This window comes from Leucoraja erinacea, chromosome 9, assembly GCF_028641065.1.
Source record: "Leucoraja erinacea ecotype New England chromosome 9, Leri_hhj_1, whole genome shotgun sequence".
Lineage (NCBI taxonomy): Eukaryota > Metazoa > Chordata > Chondrichthyes > Rajiformes > Rajidae > Leucoraja > Leucoraja erinaceus.
In genome coordinates this window covers 60186658-60208439 of record NC_073385.1, presented here as the reverse complement: position 1 = coordinate 60208439, position 21782 = coordinate 60186658, and the positions used below count along the sequence as shown (strand labels likewise).

General features: G+C 42.9%; 1 protein-coding gene across 1 annotated transcript; it reads left to right on the top strand.

Moving 5' to 3' along the window:
- The first annotated feature begins 1193 nt into the window (after positions 1 to 1193).
- gchfr (GTP cyclohydrolase I feedback regulator) lies at positions 1194 to 14509 on the top strand. Its single transcript, XM_055640956.1, has 3 exons — positions 1194 to 1350; positions 8937 to 9031; positions 13354 to 14509. The coding sequence occupies exons 1-3, from the start codon at positions 1315 to 1317 to the stop codon at positions 13484 to 13486; spliced, it is 264 nt and encodes an 87-aa protein (XP_055496931.1). The 5' UTR covers positions 1194 to 1314; the 3' UTR covers positions 13487 to 14509.
- The last annotated feature ends 7273 nt before the right edge of the window (positions 14510 to 21782 follow it).

Here is a 21782-nt window from a genome sequence, read left to right as displayed (position 1 = left end):
CAAAGGAATAAAGTGTGAGCCTATCCAACCTCTTCCAACAACTTGCCCTTCTTCTTCTTCTTCTTCTTCTTCTTGCATATGGCGTGCACAGCCTAAAGTTGTAAGATAACTTGTTCTGTTTGGCCTTCTGTTTGTGCATGCAGGTTGATTGCATTCGTCCAAAAAAAAATATGGACCATGTGAAGGTTGCAATCTCCCACCCCAACGGGCCCTTCAGTCCAGACAACATGTTTGTAAATCTTCACTGCAACTCATTCAAATGGTATCTTTCCTATAGCAGAGTAACATAAACTGAACACAATATTCCAAGTGCATCCTCACCAACATCTTGTACAACTGTAACATAACATCCTAATTTCTATACACAATTTCCTGATAAATGAAGCCTGATGAAGCATGCCAAAAGCTGTCATCACCAGCCTAACTACCTGTTACACCACTTTCAGAAACCTCTGAACGTACTGATAGATCACTCTGCTCCACCCCCACTCCCCAGGGCCCTACCATTAACTGTGAAGGTCCTGCCCTGGTTTGTCTTCCCAAAATGTAACTCTTCACCCCCTCTGAAGCTTCCACATCTTTCCAGTAATGTGGCGACCAGAAAATTGGTAAACTACAAACCCATCAGTTTTACCAGAACTTTTTCTCAAAGACACAGACTGAGAATGTAAATGAGTCTAAATGAGATGACAGTCAGCATAGATTTCTGAAGGGTATAATATGTCAGCCTAACGTGGTTATTTTTGTTTTGAGGATATAACATTATTTGTTAGACAGAGAAGTGTTTGGATATTATCTCCAAAAGGCATTTAATAAGAAATGATTGGCAAAATATGACCCCCCCCCCCTAAAAAAAAAATTGAAGGTAACTTTTCAAATAGGTTGGTCATTAGTTGGGAGCCTAAGGGTAGAGATTCAGGGCTGTGAGGAATTGGCAAAGAAGAGGAGCTGGGATCTGGGGCAAATCAGACAAGATCGATCATATTGAGGGACCAGACAACCTGCTTTTGACTTCTTAATCCTTTGCCACACAGCAAACCCAGGCGAACTGGGTTATTTTAAATGTCTAACAAATAATGTGTTATTTGAAAGAAGACATTTGACACAATATGACAGTCAGGTGGACACATTCCCATGGAGTTTGTGCAGTAATTATACTGGAGGCGGCTGGCTCTTTAAGAGCTATTACGTGAGCTCCGGCGGGGAATGATTGGCTGCATTAAGGTTTGACGAGGAAGTTACACCGTCAGTCCTGAGCCGCGGGGATAGTGGTTGGGGAAACCGGGTGGCAAGCGAAAGCGAAAGCTGTGAAAAATGCCTTACGTCCTTATTAGTACTCAGATCCGGCTGGTGAGTAAAGATCCACCTTTGCAAGGCGTTTGTACCTGGGAGTATGGTCATCGCATCGACAGTATCGGGGTCATGTACTAATCTAACTCGATCCTCTTTAACAACACATGGAATAGTATTTTCGCCCTGACTTCATTTTATTTTAATCGCTGAGATTAACGTGCCCCTTCGTCCAATGTGGGTGGCCTTTATTTGTCGAGCAGTGGGGGAATGTGATTGCCCCGTCTCCTTGAGTTACAACAGCTCAGTTGTATTGAGAGTGAAAGTAACTGTTGACCACTGGTTAAATCCGCGAAGTTGACCCGGTCTGAGAAATGTTGCCCTGTCTAGTAATGTTGCGATACTCGTGGTAAAGAATAGTTAATTCTTACTGAAATTGATTCTACAAACTGGAAACCATAGCCTGTGTTGAGGAAAAGGATCCATCCCAGGTATCACCAGTGTCTGCCAGAGTTCCTTGTTATTTTGAAATTAAGTGGCCAAGTGGGTACTAATTGAGTTTAGTGTCGGGAAACAGAAAGCGCGGTGGCGGTAGCTCAGGAAGGGGTTTCATTGAACATGGAAAAGTACTGCACAGAAACAAACCCGTTGGCCATAGTGTCTATGCTGAATATGATGCCAACATTAACTCATCTTATCTGTCTTGACATGACTCATACTCCTCCATTTCCTGCACACCCACCCCACATGCCTATCTAAAAGCATCTTAAACACTATGATCGTATATTTTCAACCACCCCTAGGCATCCACCACCCTGCAACTTGTCCTGCACAACTCTTTAAAACTTTGTCCCTTTCACCTTGAAGTTATGTGCTCTAGTCTTTGACATTTCAACCCTGGGGAAAAAGATTCTGACTGTCTACCCAGTCTATGCCCCTCATCATTTTATCTCCTTCTGTCAGATCTCCCCTTGACCTCCAGTTTCCCAAAGAAAATGATGCCCGTCTGTGCACAGTAGAGAGCATGCTGACCACTTGCATCGTTGCTTGGTTTGGCAACCTGAGTGTCCAGGAGCAGAAAAGGCTGCAAAAAGTTGTTAACATTGCCCAGTCCATGATCGGCTCTGACCTCCCTACCATCGAGGAGATCTATCACAGACGCTGCCTCAAAAAGGCTGCCAGCATCATCAAGGACCCACACCATCCTGGCTACACACTCATCTCTCCCCTGCCATCAGGTAGAAGGTACAGGAGCCTGAAATGTGCAACATCCAGGTTCAGGAACAGCTTCTTCCCCACAGCCATCAGACTATTAAACACAACCTCAAACAAACTATGAACTATAACAGCCTATTGCACATTATCTGTGTATTTATGCCTAAAATATTCTGTCTTGCTGCAGCAAGCAAGAATTTCATTGTCGTATCTGAGACGCATGACAATAAACTCTCTTGACTTGACTTGCATGATTAGTAAGTTTGCAGATGACACTTAAGTGGGTAGCAGAGAAGATAGCGAATATGGTCATCAAAATTACAGCAGGATCTTATCATTTGGGCAAGTGGGCCGAGGAATGGTTAATGGAGTTTAATTCTGATAAATGTGAGGTGTTGCATTTTGGGAAGTCAGAGCAGGATCATCACGATGAATGACAGGGTCCTGGGAGTGTTGTGGAGCAGTGGAATCTAGGAGTGCAGGCACACTGTTTCATGAAAGTGGCATCACAGGTAGATAGGATGCTTTCAGTCAAGAAGCTTTTCAGTACATTGTCAGATTTTAATAAAGGGCATTTTTAGTACATTTTGGTTTCACCATGTAGAAATTGCAGCAGTGTTTATACATAGTCCCCCCATTTCAGGCCACCACAATGTTTGGGACACATGGATTCACAGGTGTTTGTAATTGTTTAGGTGTGTTTAATTGCCTCCTTGATGCAGGTACAAGAGAGCTCTCAGTACCTAGTCTTTCCTCCAGTCTTTCCACCACCTTTGGAAACTTTTATTGCTGTTCATCAACATGAGGACCAAAGTTGTGCCAGTGAAAGTCAAAGACATCAGTCAAACCTTAGCTTACCAAAATCAACTGTTTGGAACATCATTAAGAAGAAAGACAGCACAGGTGAGCTTACCAATCGCAAAGTGACTGGCAGGCCAAGGAAGGCCTCCACAGCTGATGACAGAAGAATTCTCTCTATATAAAGAAAAATTCCCAAACACCTGTCCGACCGATCAGAAACACTCTTCATAGGCCGTGGCCGAGATGCTTTTTTGTTTCATTTCTTGACCGAAATCACATATCTACCTATTTTTATAACATATTGTGTAAAAATATTATAGAAATCATATCTGAAACTCATCAAGAACAAAACCTGCGCATATTTTTAAAATATGAGAAAAACTTCCAATTTTCCAAGTAGTATTTGTCCAAACAATGCACGTTTGACTGAGTCGGATGCCAATTGACCAATCACGTGCTTTGTTTCATGCTAGTTTGCACACTGGGATCATGGCTGCCTCCTAATAACGTCAAAACAATAGCAAGGCTTTGAAGGAATAAAGGTAATGCTAACCTTGGGGATAAATTTGTTTTACAACTGATTTATCATTTATTTATTTATTTATTTATTTAGCGAATGCAAAGTCATTTAGCCAAGCAGTTGCCTCTTGATTTGCTGTATGAAGGGTGACAAGTCCTCCTTTGAGTCTTTGTTGAGGGCATGCTTCAATGATGTGTTGCATTGTTTGGTGCTCTCCACAAGCACACCGTGGGGTTGGACTGCTGTCCCATTGTAAAGTTATGATGTGAACTGTTAAAGAAAAATGATAAATAAAAATGTAGAGCTAGGGTTAGGATTAGGGTTAGGAATAGGCTGTCGGCCGGCCGGTCGGTGATGCGAGGGGTCGGTCGGGCAGTCGGCCCACCACTGGGTGCAGTGAGGGGTCGGCCGGCCTGTGTTGGAGCTGGAGTGAGCGAGCGGGAGGACTGATGGAGCCGGTGCTATGGGGGAGCTGAAGGCGGCCCGGGCGGCATGTAGGACAGTGCTGCTCCCCACCATCATCACCATGATGATCCAGAAGGGCATGCTGGCCGAGGTGGATGTGATGAGCAGCCAAACGTACAGAGCCCGCAGCCGGTCCCAAAGCGGCTCCAGCTCCAGCCGTGGGCAGCTCTGGAAGGGAGGTGAGTTAGGGTTAGGGTTAGGCATTTTCCTCTCAGTGGAAGATGCCTTAGCCTTCCCCCAGCCTGGCACTGCCCCAGTCCCACAATGGCCCTGACCCCCACTCTGCACACTGGCAGTCAGTGGGGCTCAGTAAACAGGGGAACGCACAGGATCCGCCCTCACCCATTAATTAGGCTGGTTCCCGGGACCTCTGCGGCAGTCTCACTCAACATACACACTCACAATTATATTCATTATATGACATTATTTTTATATAATAAATTATATATATTTATATACAGTTTAAATAGACTGCAGCATGGAATTAGGCTCCCATTGAGTAATATGAGCATTGAGCACTAGATGGCGCTTACTTTTTTGATCTAATTTTCTAATTAGTGTTCAACTTTTGGCACTGACGGGTTATGAATTCCTTCTCAATTATATTTTATCTAAATCTGTGCCAAATTTCAAGAGTATACCAGACATGGGTCACGAAAGTTAAATTCTAGACACAATTTCGATGCTGGGCCCAGGGCCTATCAGGAGTCAGATGTGGATTTGTCAATGAACACTCCTCAGAAGACTTCATGAACAGAAATACAGAGGCTACACTCCAAGATGCAAACCACTGGTTAGCTGCAAAAATAGGATGGCCAGTTTACAGTTTGCTAAGAAGTACTTAGTTCTGGAAAAATTCTTGTACACAGATGAGATGAAGATTAACATATCAGAGTGATGGCAAGAGAGAGGAGAGAAGGAACTGCCCAAGATTCAAAGCATACCACCTCATCTGTGAAACACGGCGGTGGGGGTGTTATGGCCTGGGCATGTGTGGCTGCTGAAGGAACTAGCTCACTTATCTTCATTAATGATATCACTGCTGATGGTAGTAGCATAATGAAGTCTGAAATGTAGACACATACTATTTGCTCAAGTTCAAACAAATGCCTCAAAACTCAGCGGTTCATTCTACAGAAAGACAATGATCCCAAACATACTGCTAAACCAACAAAGGAGTTCAAAAATAAAAAATGGTAAATTCTTGAGTGGCCAAGTCAATCACCCAATCCGAACCCAATTGAGCATGTCTTTTATATGCTGAAGAGAAAATTGAAGGGGACTAGCCCGCAAAACAATCATAAGCTAAAGATGGCTGCAATACAGGCCTGGCAGAGCATCATCAGCACCCAGCAACTGGTGATGTCCATGAATCACAGACTTCAAGCAGTCATTGCATGCAAAGGATATGCAACAAAATACTAAACATGACTACATTTGACATTGCTGTATCCCAAATATTACGGTGCCCTGAAATGGGGGGACTATGTATAAACACAGCTGCAATTTCTACATGGTGAAACCAAAATGTATAAAAATGGATTTACTAAAATCTGACAATGTGCACTTTAACCACATGTAATTTTTTTCTATTACAAATCTCAAATTGTGGAGAACAGGCAAATAAATAAATGATGGGTCTTTGTCGCAAACATTATGGAGGGCACTGTATATTGCAATTGTACAAGATGTTGGTGAGGCTGCATTTGGAGTATTGCGTGTTCACTTTTGGTTACTTTGCTATATGAAGGACTTTGTTAAGTTGGAAAGAATAGAGAAGATTTACGAGGATATTGTCAGGACGAGGCCTGAGCTATAGGGGGAGGTTGTTCTGGCTAAGACTTTATTCCTTGGAGTGTAAGAGGATGAGGAGTGATCTTTTCGAGGTATAAGATCATGAGGGGAATAGATGGAATAAATACGCAGTCTTTTACCCAGAGTAGGAAAATTAAGAACTAGAGGGCATAGGATTAAGATGAGAGAGGAAAGATTAAATAGTAACCTGAGGGGCAACTTTTTCCACACAGGGTGGTGGGTCTGCTGGAGGAGGTAGTTGAGGCAGGTTCTATAGCAACCTTTAAAATTCACTTGGGCAGTTGCATCAAAAGGTTTATGAGCCAAATGCGGGCAAGTGTGACTAGTGTCGATGGTTATCTTGGTTGGCATGGGCAAGTTGGGCTGAAGGGGTTTGTTTCTGTGATGTATGTCTCTAAGTTGCAGGGAGAGGGAGGGGGAGAGAACAGGGAAATGCCTGTGATAAAATGGAGAGCAAAGTTGGCAAGGCACACTGAAAAAAGGCAACTAGAGGCAGAAAAGAAAAATGAAAGGGAAAAACACAAAGCAATAGAACTTTATTCATCCCAAGAAGAAAATTGATCAGCCACCAGTCATAAAACACAAGATACTTGAAACATGAAATTAAAGTGACGAGTGGAAAGGATTTGGGATGGGGGGATGGGGGCTGGTAGTCAACAGAAGGGTACAGTTTGAAAGCCACAGGGAAAAACTATCTCCTGTGGCGTTCTGTACTGCATTTTGGTGGAACCAGTCTGTTGCTGAAGGCACTCCTCAGATTGACTAGTGTGTCATGTAGGGGGTGAGCTGATTTGTCCAAGAGGTTCTGCAGTTTGAGGAGCATCCGCCCCTCCAAGACCACCTCCCATGAATCCAATTCCGCCCCCAGGACGGAGCCAGCCTTCCTGATGAGTTTGGTAATCCTGCCTTCGCCCTGCTGTCCCAGCACATGACAGCATTCCTGGTCCAGCCCAGTTTACTGCCCAGGTACACTCCAAGGTATTTGTACTCCTTGGTAAACTGCACATCCACACATTGATGGAGACGGGGGGCAGGGGTGTTCTTCTCCTCCTGAAGTCTGCCTGTAACTCCTTAAGGGCCTGTCCCACTTTCACGACCTCTGCCGAGCCGAGTTTGCCCTTGACTCATACTCACAGCATGGTCGTCACAAGGTCGTAGGTAGGGCGTGATGTTAGTCGTAGGTATTCGTGGCATCGTAGGTCGGGGCGTTTTTCTAGCCTGATAAATGTCCACGACTAAAAATGGTTGTGAATTAGGTCGTGAAAGTGGGACAGGTCCTTTAAACTTGTCAGTTTTGTGCTGCTGGTAAATCAGCCCACGCCACTCAACAAAGTTGTTGACTATACGTCTGTAATCAGCTTCCCTCCCCTCACTGATGCAGCCCATATTGCAGAGTAATCAGAAAACCCCTATCATAAAAAGAGAAGGGAAAGAGCTACATTAATTACTGAATGTCATATTTAACAATTATGCCATAATGGCTGGAATATGTTCAGTCATGAAAGGGAGCTTACCAAGGGGTCCTTGAGCTTGTGCGAGGCAACATTGGAACACTGTAGGAGGTTGAAGACAGAAATCCCAGTGGGAATGGAGTGGAAAATTGAAGTGACAAGCAAATTGATTGAAACTCGGGGTTGTCCTTGCATGCTAAACGTTCTACAAATGAATTGCCCAATCGATATTTGTCTTTTTGAACATGGTGAAGATCACATTATGAGAATTGGATTAGGGCACTACGTTGAAGTAAAAGTACAAGTGAAATGATCCTGTACTTGATATGACTTTAATTTTGAATTTAAGTTATGCCTTAGCTAGAGTAAAACATATAACTCTGGAAAACACAACGCAAGAAAATGTACAGGCAATTTTAGCAGGAAGTTACCACGTTGAAGGACGTTAACTTGAAAATTGAGTGCCTTTCCCCTTGTAACAAACAATGTTAGAATATTACCTACCAAGCTTTGAAAATAGTTCTAAGTTTGGAGACACCAGAGACTGCAGATACTGGAATTTGAAGCAAAAAACAAACTACAGGAGAAACTCGAGGGCTCAAGCAGGATCTGTGGTGGGAAATAAATTGTTGATGATTTGGTTCAAGACCCTACATTAGAACTGATTGTAGATGGAAGATAGAAAATCAGAGAGTGAGAGAGAAGGGTGAGGCCAGGGCTAGTATATGATGTGGAATCAGATGAGGTGGGAAATAATGGGCAGCTGGAACCAGGTGAGAGAGGGATAGGAGAAGGTAGTGACAGAGGCCCCAAGGTGATGTGGAACCAGATAAGGGAGAGGTGATGGGCAAATAGAATTGGGAGGGGGGGGGGGGGAGGGGAGAACATCATCCATCCCCCATCCCCTATGTAATTTTCCACTTCTTCCAATCTATAATACTATATTTGGTGTTCCCATTGTAGTGTTCTCTAAAACAGATTGAGAGATCATTTTGTGGTCAGTCTGTAAGAGCGATCCTTGGTTTGCAGTGTACTACTGCAGTGTACTTCCACGCAGACCTACTAGTGGCCTCCTGCACTATTACAGTGAGGCACAATGCAAGATTAAGTAAAACAAGCTCATCTACCATTTGGGCATATTGCAGCCTTCTGGTCTCTTTTTGAATTCTCCAACTTCAAATAGCTCACTTCATCTGGGCCACTTCTGCTGTAAGTTATCCATCCATGATACTGGTTCAGTTTATCAGTTCATTTTGACTTCTGGGCACATCCCACTGCATTGCTTTTAGCAACACAAAGGGGATTTTGGGGAGGGCAGGTGTATGAGTAAGTAACAAGCTGCTTAAACAGTTGTAACATAGGGACATTTATTTTTTCAGGAAACCGGACCCACAATTGTGGGAGACGAGAACTCGGATGTGACTCTTATGAACTATCTTGGAGCTGAGAAAACCACTATATTAGGAAATAACTTGTGAGTACTACACATCAAACCACCTCGGAAAAGCGCATCTGTTCTCTCTGCTTCCTAATAATTCATTGTGTGGCCATATTTTGGCTCTTTCTATTCTACCACTTGGAATTTTCACCAATTGCTCAATAGATTAGATGGAGTGTTTAGCAGAGGTGGCTCTGAGTATCCCCATCAGTCCCATTTCCCCATTTATTTCCCCGTAACCTATTCTCTCTGTCATGCTTATCAACACCATCCTGACTCTCCCGCAGTCCACTTGCACTAGGGGTAATTTGACCAATTAACCTCCCAACCAGCTCATCTCCCACATCCCTAATGGAATTGGAGCACCTTGGGGAAATCCACACTGTCACACGGAGAATGTGCAAACTCCCTGTGACAGCATGGAGAGGGGGGGGGGAATCAGGACTCAACAATTATCACTGGAGCAATCAGACCATTTGTGTGTATTTGGGAGTTGTATACACTGAGAAACTCCGGTACACAACACAATTTAAATTTTAAAAATTGTTTTGAAAATCCAAATACTATAAACTCGTTGCTAAAGCTGAGTGGGGAGTGTAAGTGGGGAGGAGCCCAGGACTGAGCTGAACAGTTGTGATTAAACTGCACGAGGAACTTCTTCCACTTACTCCTTTGCTTTCAATCTAATTCAATTTAGTCAGTGCTAAAATTACACCTACAGTACTTAATTGAAGTGAAGTACTATATTACAGGAGATTCTGGCATAAAAACAGATATGGTGGCAAAGTTGGCAGGGAAGATTTGGTGAGAGGGGTGTTTAATGCAACTGAAAAGCATATGATTGGGGAATTCATAGCCACGTAGTCCTGGAACATCGTTTTCTAACCAATGAGATCATGCTGATCTGTAATCTAACAATATTTACCCACTTTTGCCCCACATTGTTTAACAATATTGGATCTTTCTTGTATATAAAATAAACATAAAAGGCAATTGTTTCTGTTTAAAACATTCAATTAATAGTTCAATAGTCCTTTATTGTCACGTGTACTGTAAGGTACATGAAATTTGATTTTACCATAGTCATACCATAAAAAGCAACAAGATACAAAATCACATAACAATTAAACATAAACAGCCATCACAGCGGCGTGTGAGAATCCCTAGGCACACAGCAAAAGCAGAGAGCCAAGGCCATCAGTCCAATGTCCAGGCCACACACAAGCTCCACCTTGATGTGACCACAGTTGCACTGACCGCTTGTCACTCTCTCTGCAGTCCCTGTCCGCCCGAACAGTCAGAAAGCCGCCCGCACTCACACCAGACTCCAGGACGCTCCCATGGCGCAATGTCCCCACAAACACCGAGACGACCGCACTCACGCAATCCCTCCGAGTCCCCACCAGCGCAGGCAGCATCCATCTTGCTTTCGGTGACCTCCCACTCTTCACTGTGATGGAAGGTGAATAACTTTTACCTTCTTCCTCCTTTCCTCCCGCAGTCGGCGCTCGAAGCCCCCGCAACGGGGCGATCGAGGCTCCCGTGGTCGGAGCGGTCGAAGCTCCTGCAGCTGGAGCTCCTGAAGTCGGTCCGTAACAAAGGGACCACAATGTTAGGCTGCAGTGCGGACGGAGATACGACACGGAAAAAGTTGCATCTCTATCGGGGAAAGAGATTTTTTTTTTAAGTTTCCTGCACCCCCCCACATAATATAAAAACTAAAGATTAACTAAAGCATACAAACAAAACAGACTAAAAACCACAAAGAAGAAAGGGACAAGAGTTGGTGAGGCTGCCTCTCACGGCGCCACCCGGTGGTCATTCCATAGTGTCCCACATTCTGAGGACTACAACTATAGTGTATTGTAAATCTGAAGGTTATAATTCTAGTAAATCTGCATGACTCCCTCTAAGGTCATTATGTTCTTTGTGTAGTAAATAACAAGATAGTTCTGCTGAATAAATAAAGTAGAAGCCAGGCAATTGCTTGAAATTACCAGAAAGACAAAATAATGTAGGACAGGGAAATACAGGGCAAGATTCGAGACATGCCAGGCAGTTCAGACTTGTTTATATATTTTTTCTCTTACTCTGGAAGTAGGGGACCAGCACAGGTCTTCCTGCTCTGAATTTTGCAATTCGCACATTATTTTGTCTCTTCTCCCTCTCTATCTGCTTTTATTCACTCACTGACTAGTTTACCTTGTTACCATTTATCTCTTTGTTCACAATGGTTTTACTACTTCAGAGAAGCCCCACTCCCCAACCCTCCCTGTAGCTTAACGTGTTTTTTGTCTCTTCGCAATTTTGAAGAAGGGTCTTTAACTCGAAACATTAACTCAGTTTCCCTTTCTACAGATATGGCTTGACCAGCTGCATAATCTCATTATTTTCTGTTTTTTATTTGGATCTGCATCTGCAGCTTATTTTAATTTATTCGCCATGACATACTTTCTTTGGAGATACTTTGATGAACACCATCTCAAAGTCCTTACAAACACATTGCTGTATATTATTTTAATTGCTTTTTCCACAAAATTCTATGGGTTCCTTTGGTGTTATCTACCAACAGAAATCGCTACTGGCTCTCTGATCAATTAAGAAAAATATTTTCATGCACTCTTAACAGTACATTCCAATATTTTCTAAAAGATGGATGGTGGGCCCACGGGTCCATACTTTTCCCTCGTTCCTTAGTGATGTGGCATGTGTTCCAACCTAATGGATCAGCTCAAGAATCAAGAGATTTGCAAGTTTCAACCTGGATCGCATATAAATCCACATCAATCAAACATGTTTGTTTAAAAATATTTTAAAATGGAATCCAGCAGGGATAGTTCTTTGAGGGAGAAGGAGCATAATCCTGGCAGGCACCTTGTTTAACAGTGGCCATGAATTTGTGTCTCTCTATCTTCTTCATGTTACACTCTCTGTATCAGATTATCTGATCAATTTAGACCTGTAAAATTCATTCCTGATGTTGGGTCAGCTGAAAAGCAAAAAAAAAACTACAAAATGCTAATCAAATCAAACCATTCTTGGCTTAGCTAAGTGTTGGGAAGATGTATCACTTCCTGATTTCCCCAGTCAAATTGGCCCGCGTCAGACAGTGTAACATGTGGAAACAATCCTTGGCTATACTTAAACTGAGTACTATGTAAAAATTATTTATTTAAGCACACAGACTTACTATCCATCATTCCCCTATCTCCTGTGCAGTAACATGATATATGGAGGGTTCAGAACTTAAAAATGTCTTCGTAGATTAGCATTCTGGGGTTGCCCTATATTTATAACTCATTGGTCTGTTGTCCTGAGGATTGTATTTTGGCCCAAACCTGTCCTGGGACATCAGATCAGCTAGGCCTATGGATTCTGATCATTTAACTCCTGCTTTCTAGTTTTTCTTTTGTTCATATGTACATTCTACAGAATAATGGAAAATTCTTGCTGGGCCAAATCTTGCCTTCCATATTCTGCAAGATCCCTGAATGGAGTCCACTCATTTACTTTACAGGGAGCATTTTCAGATCATTAGTTCCAACATTTTAAGCTGTACTACTTGAACCAGAGCGGAAACAAACCAATCCTGACCCTTGGAAAGGCAGTCGGATAACTGTGGCATGTTCTAGGGTTATTTTTTCCATGGACTATAGGCATTGCAAAATTCCTTTATATTAAGAACTTTCAGGGCATGACATGGCTAATTATCAAGGTGAAGGATCTTCAACCTGAAAGATTAACTCTGTTCCCTCCTCCACAGATGCTGCCTGCCCTGCCGAGTGTTTCCTGCAATTTTAGTTTTTAAGTTCTAGAGCTACAGCAGTTGCATTGATTTGTTTTATTATGCACACACCTTTCCTGTGGAAGGCACCTCACCAGGGCAACAGCAAAGTAGAAAAGTGCACTAAATGCACAATGTAGTGTTGGATAACACAATATTGCAGATTGCAGCGTTGAGGGGTGAGAGATTGTATGCCCAACAGTTAATCCTATTTTTAATAGGTATCAATGGGGACTGGAATCAATGCAAACCAGCAGGTATGGTTAATTGGTGAATAGGATGCTATGGAAAAAGCTCTAAAGTTCTGTTTCCTATCTCAGCTGATATGAAAGATAAACACTAGGGGGAGAGCATTTGAATAGTGATTTTGGAGATGTCAAAGGCATTGGTTAGGGCTTCCAGGGACAAATGAGCTGTTGGAGCAGAGTTTGGAAATGTTCAAGGCATGCTTCATCAAAAAGTATGATAGATGGCCAGCTAAGGATAGACTCACTAAATCCACATTAAAGTATGCTTCATTTTATAATATTAGAGGTTGTTGATTTGAGAGATGATCCTGTGTTTGTATCCACAGCTCAGAATATCGAGTGAAATACCCTCCACGGATGGTGCTGGACAAGCTGGAAGAACTTGGTTACCGTGTAGTCACCATGACAGGTGTGGGGCAGACCTTAGTCTGGTGTTTACACAAAGCCTTGGATGAATGAAACAGTATCACTGCCCCAATATGATAGATGGATTATTTGCATTTGAAGGGACAACTGAACCCTCACTCATGTTGTTCAGGGACCAACGTTCAGAAACATTTTATTAAAAATATTCAAAGTCAGGATTTACCGATAGATCCATTCCTTTTATTTCTCCCCTCCTTGTCATAGTTGTTCTCTTCTGCTTGCCGGCATGCAATCAGGTGCTCTAGAACCTCCCTCATTCATGAGTCTAGATGGTGAATGCCAGTAGGAGTGTTGCTATTGTGGATATTTAGAAGCATCACTACCATTCTCCAATGCTCGTGCATATAGACCACTGGTTTGTGAGAGGGAACAGTGTTTGAGCCCAATTCCTTGTCCTCCACCCACATCTGCCAGCTATTGGCTGCTGCACCTACCAGGTCAGTAACTAATCACAAGTCATCCAATTCATTCTTATCAGACTTAAAGGTAAAATTAACATTCCCACCATGTGCTGAACTATTCAATTTGAAAACCGGTGCAATATTAATAAGGAGACTCCAACTGGCGGATTGTGATGTTTGGTATATTAATGGAATATAAGTCTCTCACCAGCCTTTCATTGACATAACTATCCCAGTGTCTTACTGTAAAAGTATAATGAGTTACTCCATGGATTTATTGACCAAAGCATAGGATAGAACACAAACAAGAGTTTTCACTCCTAATCACAAGCAATAGTGGGAGTGTAGGAGATGAATAGACTGCCTTTGACTGTTTAAATACAGTGTGTCATAATTAACGCATTTTTCAAAATGACGTAAGAATGTGAATTTAATTTTCCCTTGGATGTATACTGTCCAATTACACATTGGAATAATGGCCACTTCAGTGAATGTCTACTAAATGATTCCCTTACCTACCAGTGTTGCCCATTACTGGGTTTGAGCATGATATTTGATCCAAACATCAAAAAATTAGATTGCTAAAAAGCTTGATTTCAAATTTCATGTATCAGGGGACTGACAGTGACATGCTTAAATAAAAGCTTGAATTGTTTTCATTGGAACTGCATCATTTCAGACGTAATTTTTGATTCAAGAAATAAGAATGTCTGTTTCGAGAGAGAATGTCTGTTGCTTTCATGCTTTCTGATCTTGACTAATGCCACAGTGTGATCGGCTTCAGTAATCGTAGAGAGATAGTAATGTGCAGTTTCTCTTCGTTGCTCTGTAAACTTGTTCGAAAAGATGCACAAGTTAAGAGGGTGTGGCCTTGCTCCACCATTCAATAACTTCTTGCTTGATTGTGTCTTGTCCACTTTCCCATCTCCCTTTGACCATTTCCAATAGTATGTCATAGTGTGGAAATAGGTCCTTTGGCACAACTCATTCATTCCGACCAACATGCCCAATCTAAGCTAGTCCCATTTGTCCATGTTTGGCCCAAAACCCTCTAAACCTTTCCTATCCAAGTGTCTTTTAAATGCTATTATAGTACCTGCCTCAGTTTCCTCCTCTAGCAGCTTGTTCCTTTTATCCACCACCGTCTGGAAAACGTTGTTCCTCAGATCCCTATTAAAACTTACCCTTTAAATCTATGTTTTATGGTTCTTAAATTTTCTACATTGTGTAAAAGACTCATCTATTTCCCTCATGATTTTATAAACTCACCAAGGAATAAAGCACAACGTTTCCCCATAGCTTAGGCCCTCAAGTGCTGACAACATCCTCTTAAACCTTCCCTGCACTCGAAAAGAAACTTAATGACATCCTTCCTGCAGCAGGGTGATCGAGACTGAATTTAGTACAGACGTACTTTGACTTATGTAAGGGTTACATCCTGAGGATGCTTGCTTGAATCAGATGTTACGCAAGTCGCAAATGGAGACCATGAGAACAGCTGACTGGCATGTAGAAATGGCCGCATGCACAGTGGCACACTGATACCGAGACAAGGAAATAAAGCAGTAGGATTAAAGAATTAGTCATATGAGAAAACAGGCACTGCGTCTAAACTTGCCCACATTGACCAACATATCTCATCTGCTCTAGTATCACCTGCCTGTGTTTGGCCCTTATCCCTTTAAACCTGTCCTATCCATGTATCTATCGAAATGTTTCTTAAACATTGTGATAGTACCTGCCTTAACTACCTCCTCTGGCAGCTCATTGCATACACCCACCACCCTTTGTTGGAAAAAGTCACCCCCTGGGTTCTTATTAAATCTTTCCCCCTTTACCATAAACCAATGTTCTCTGGGTCTTGATTTCCCGTTCTCTGGGCAAGAGACTGTGTGTCTACCCGATGTATCCTTCTCATGATTTTCTACACCTCTATAAGATCACCACTCATCCTCCTGTGCTCCAAGGAATAAAGCCCTAGCCTGCTCAACCTCTCCCTTTAGCTCAGGCCCTCAAGTCCTGACAATATCCTCATAAATCTTCTCTGCACCCTTCCCAGCTTGATACCATCCTTCCTATAACATGGTCCCCAGAACTCAATCATTCACTGTGTAGGTCCTGCCCATGTTAATCTTCCTAAAATGCAACACCTCACATTTCTCTGTATTAAATGCCATAAACCACTCTTCAACCCACCTGCCCAACCAAACAAGGTCCTGCTGCAAAGTTTGACAACCATCTTCACAATACCATCCATTTTTTTTTGTCATCTGCATACTTGCTCATTATGACATACGTTCTCATCCAAATCATTGATATAGATGACGAACAGCAATTGGCCCATTCAGCTATCTCTCATTGAATTCTATGGGTTTAACCTTCTAGAGCAGCCTACCATGCAGATACTTGTCAAATGCTTTGCTGAAATCCATTTGCTTACATAAGTGTGAGTTTATGCAAGTTATCTATTAAGTTCTGGAGTGCCTGTCCTCTGAATGCTGTCTCACCAACATCTTGTACAACTGTAATATGTTCCGATATCTACATTCAATACCCTAACGGATGTAGACTAATGTACCAAAAGCCATCTTTACCACCCGTTCTACTTACAGTGCCCTGCATAATGTTTGAGACAAAAATCCATCATTTATTTATTTGGCATGCTCAATTGGGTTCAGATCGGGTAATTGACTTGGCCACTCAAGAATTGATCATTTTTTAGATTTAACATGCTTTAGCAGTATGTTTGGGATCATCGTGTTGCTGTAGAATGAGTTTTGAGGCACTTGTTTGAACTTGAGCAGAAAGGATGTGTCTATACACTTCAGAATTCATTATGCTACTACCATCAGCACTTGTAGCATCAATGAAGATACAGTGCATTCAGAAAGTATTCAGACCCCTTCACTTTTTCCACATTTTGTTCTGTTACAGCCTTATTTTAAAATGGATTAAATTCTTTTTTTTTAATCATTAACCACACACAATACCCCAGAATGAAGAAGCGAAAACGGGTGATTTGAAAAATTTACAAAGTAATTAAAAATAAATAACTGAAATATCACATTTACATAAGTATTCAGACCCTTTGCTATGACACTCAAAATTGAGCTTAGGTTCATCCTGTTTCGATTGATTATCCTTGAGATGTTTCTACAACTTGATTGGAGTCCACCAGTGGTAAATTAGATTGATTTGGAAATGCACACACCTGTCTATATCAGGTCCCACCGTTGACAGTGCATGTCAGAGCAAAATCTAAGCCATGAGACGAAGGAATTGTCCGCAGACCTCCAAGACAGGATTGTGTCGAGACACAGATCTGGGGAAGAGTATAAAACAATTTCTACAGCATTGCAGGTCCCGAAGAGCACAGTGGCCTCTGTCATTCTTAAATAACTTTGGAACCACTAGGACTCTTAAAGAGCTGCCCGCCTGGCCAAACTGAGCAATCGGGGGAAGAAGGGCCTTGGTCAGGGAGGTGACGAAGAACCCAATGGTCACTCTGACAGAGCTCCAGTGTTCCTCTGTGGTGATGGGAGAACCTTCCAGAAGGACAACTATATCTGCAGCACGCCACCAAACAGGCCTTTATGGTAGAGTGGCCAAATGGAAGCCACTCCTCAGTAAAAGGCACATGACAGCCCGCTTGGAGTTTGCCAAAAGGCATCCTAAACAAGATTCTCTGGTCTGATGAAACCAAGATTGAACTCTTTGGCCTGAATGCCAAGGGTCACGTCTGGAGGAAACCAGGCACCGCTCATCACCTGGCCAATACCATACCTACAGTGAAGCATGGTGGTGGCAGCATCATGCTGTGGGGATGTTTTTCAACGGCAGGAACTGGGAGACTAGTCAGGATCGAGGGAAAGATGAAAGGAGCAAAGTACAGAGAGATCCTGCTCCAGACCATTCAGGACCTCAGTCTGGGGCGGAGGTTCACCTTCCAACAGGACTACGACCCTAAGCACACAACCAAGGCAACGCAGGAGTGACTTTGTGACAAGTCTGTGAATGTCCTTGAGTGGCCCAGCCAGAGCCCGGACTTGAACCCGATCGAACAACTCTGGAGGGACCTGAAAATAGCTGTGCATCGACGTTCAGATTCAGATTCAGATTCAGATTCAATTTTAATTGTCATTGTCAGTGTACAGTACAGAGACAACGAAATGCATTTAGCATCTCCCTTGAAGAGCGACATAGCAAACGATTTGAATAAAAAATAAATAATAAGTGTCCGGGGGGGGGGGGGGGGGTTGATTGGCAGTCAATGCGTTGGGCAATTTTCACCACCCTCTGCAGTGCCTTCCGGTCGGAGACAGAGCAGTTGCCATACCATACTGTGATGCAGTTGGTAAGGATGCTCTCGATGGTGCAGCGGTAGAAGTTCACCAGGATCTGAGGAGACAGATGGACCTTCTTCAGTCTCCTCAGGAAGAAGAGACGCTGATGAGCCTTCTTGATCAGAGTAGAGGTATTGTGGGTCCAAGAGAGGTCATCGGAGATGTTGACTCCCAGGAACCTGAAGCTAGAAACACGTTCCACCTCCGTCCCGTTAATGTGGATGGGGGTGTGCGTGCCACCTCTGGACTTCCTGAAGTCTACAATGAGCTCCTTGGTCTTCTTGGAGTTAAGGGCCAGGTTGTTGTCAGCGCACCATGCTGCTAAGTGCTGGACCTCCTCCCCGTAGGCCAGCTCATCGTTGTTGCTGATGTGGCCAATCACCGTTGTATCATCTGCATACTTGATGATGGTGTTAGTACCATGTACAGGTGTGCAGTCATAGGTGAAGAGGGAGAAGAGGAGGGGGGCTCAGCACACAGCCCTGAGGAACGCCGGTGTTCAGGGTGAGGGTTGAAGAGGTGTGCTTGTCTAACCTCACAGACTGGGGTCTGTTGGTTAGAAAGTCCAGTATCCAGTTGCAGAGGGAGGGGTCGATGCCCAGGTTACCGAGTTTGGTGATCAGTTTTGATGGAATAATGGTGTTGAATGCTGAGCTGTAATCGATGAACAGCATTCTTACATAAGTGTCTCTGTTGTCAAGGTGGGAGAGGGCGGAGTGAAGTGCCGTTGAGATGGCATCCTCCGTACTCCTGTTCTTGCGGTAGGCAAACTGATAGGGATCCAGTGTGGGGGGTAGGCAGCTTTTTGAGGTGTGCCAGGACCAGCCTCTCGAAGCACTTGGTGATGATGGGGTAAGTGCAACTGGGCGGAGGTCGTTGAGGCTTGCCGCAGTGGAGTGTTTTGGCACTGGCACGATGGAGGTGGCTTTAAGGCAAGTGGGGACAACTGCTTGGGCAAGTGACAGGTTGAAGATGTCAGTCCAGACGTCTGTCAGCTGCGCAGCACAGGCACTGAGCACGCGCCCGGGGATGCCGTCAGGGCCAGCAGCCTTACGTGCATTAGTCCTACTCAGTGCCACGTACACATCGTAGGGGGTGAGTGTGAGGGGTTGGTGATCGGCAGGTAGCACAGCCTTGATGGCTGTCTCTAGATTGTCCCTGTCGAAGCGGCCATAGAAGTGATTAAGCTCCTCAAGGAAGGAGGCGTCGCGTTCCCCATCCAACCTGACAGAGCTTGAGAGGATCTGCAGAGATTACCCAAATACAGGTGCCAAACTTGTAGCGTCATACCCAAGAGGCTGTAATCATACACTTGAGGCTATAATCGCTGCCAAAGGTGTCTGAATACTTATGTAAATGTGATATTTCAGTTATTTCTTTTTAATTACTTTGCAAAAATTTCTAAACACCTGTTTTTGCTTTTTTATTATGCGGTATTGTGTGTAGATTGGTGATTAAAAAAATGAATTTAATTCATTTTAGAATAAGGCTCGTGACAAAATGTGGGCAAAGTGAAGGGGTCTGAATACTTTCTGAATGCACTGTAAGTGAGCCAGTACCTTCAGCAGCCATGCATGCCCAGGCCATAACACCCCGACGAACAGGTTTCAAAGATGAGGTGGAATGCTTTGGATCTTGGGCAGTTCCTTCACTCTTCCATACTTTGCTCTTGCCATCACTCTGATATAAGGTAGTCTTTGTCTCATCTGTCCACAAGACCTTTTTCCAGAACTGTGGTTGCTCTTTTAAATACTTCTTGGCAAACTGTAACCTGGTCATCCTATTTTTGCGGCTAACCAGTGGTTTGCATCTTGCAGTGTAGGCTCTGTTCATGAAGTCTTAGGCGGACAGTGGTCATTGACAAATCCACACCTGACTCCTGAAGAGTGTTTTTGATCTGTCAGACAGCTGTTTGGGGATCTTTCTTTATTATAGAGAGAATTCTTCTGTCATCAGCTGTGGAGGTCTTCCTTGGCCTGCCAGTCCCTTTGCAATTAGTAAGCTCACCAGTGCTCTCTTTCTTCTTAATGATGTTCCAAACAGTTGATTTTGGTAAGCTTAAGGTTTGGTTGATGTCTCTAACAGTTTTATTCTTGTTTCTCACTCATAATGGTTTCTTTGATTTTCATTGGCACAACTTTGGTCCTCATGTTGATAAACAGCAATAAAAGTTTCTAAAGGTGATGGAAAGAATGGAGGAAAGACAAGATGCTGAGAGCTCTTATACCTGCATTAAGGAGGCAATTAAATACACCTGATCAATTACAAACACCCGTGAAGCCATATGTCCCAAACATTATGATGCCCTGAAATGGTGGGACTATGTATAAACATAGCTGTAATTTCTAAATGTATAAAAATGGCCTTTATTAACATCTGACAATGTGCCCTTTAACCACATGCGATTTTTTCTATTACAAATCTCAAATTGTGGAGTATAGCCAAATAATTAAATGATGGGTCTTTGTCCCAAACATTATGGAGGGCATAGTATCACCCCACTTTCAGAGAACTATGCACCAGTACTTCTAGATCCCTCTGCTCTAAAACATTCCCCAGGGCCCTATCATTCACTGTGAAGATCCTGCCCTAGATTGATGTCCCAAAATGCAACACCTTCCACTTATTTGTGTTAAACTCCATTAGCCATTCCTCAGCCCACTTGAAGATCCTGTTGTGATTTTTTTATAACCATCTTCGGTGTCTAGTGTTTAAAAATCTATCAGCTCAAGACTTGAATTTACCGAATGACTGAAATAGAGAATTCTTAATATTTATAATCTGATGTTTAAAAAACTTTCTCCTCAACGGTCCTAAATTGTCAAAAACTTGTCCTGACACTAGTTCTGCACACTCCAGCTGAATGGGACAATTTCTTGGTATCTATTTTGTCACTCTCTCTGAATTTTCTCAATGACGTCACCTCTCCTTCTTCCCACATTTAGTTAATATTGGACAATCTTAATCACTCCTTATAATACAACAACCTCATATCTGGATGTATATCTTTAGGGAAGGACACATAAATGTAACGCTACATTAAGCTCATTAAAACCCTGAAGACTCACAAAACATGTACTGCGATCCCCATGCTTTGTAGAATATGGATGATTGATAAATAAAATACTTTATTTGAAATGTTTGTGTGATAGTCTATTGATTGTCCTAATATCATGACAGAGTCCATATGCATTTTCTAAATTTATGCAATCCATACAAATCTTAATCCCTGCTGTCAGTGGATGTATTTAGTACACTGGTACAGAGAAGAATGTTCCAATTCTTCTTATCACCTCCGGTAACATTAAATGTAGTCTTAATTTTTCACAAATTGCTTTTTGAATGTTCTTTTGGCATCTAGTTTAACTCTTAAAATGTCTTGTTTAAATGACTATCTGAAAGCAGATAGGTAGCAACCAGGGAAGCTGGATAGGAGCAATTTTCTGCAGAGGCATTTTCACTTCAGTGAGGCTTGCTACTGAGCTCAACAATCATGTATGTGAGAAATCAGCAGCTGACATCGCTCCTTAAAGTGCCACCCAACTGCCCATAGAATTACTTCCAGGCACTGACACAGAGTCACGA

Coding starts and splice junctions, on each gene's coding strand:
- gchfr (XM_055640956.1), top strand. CDS start 1,315: ATGCCTTACGTCCTTATTAGTACTCAGATCCGGCTG. Junction 1,351..8,936: donor TTAGTACTCAGATCCGGCTG/GTGAGTAAAGAT, acceptor TTATTTTTTCAG/GAAACCGGACCCACAATTGT. Junction 9,032..13,353: donor ACTATATTAGGAAATAACTT/GTGAGTACTACA, acceptor TTGTATCCACAG/CTCAGAATATCGAGTGAAAT.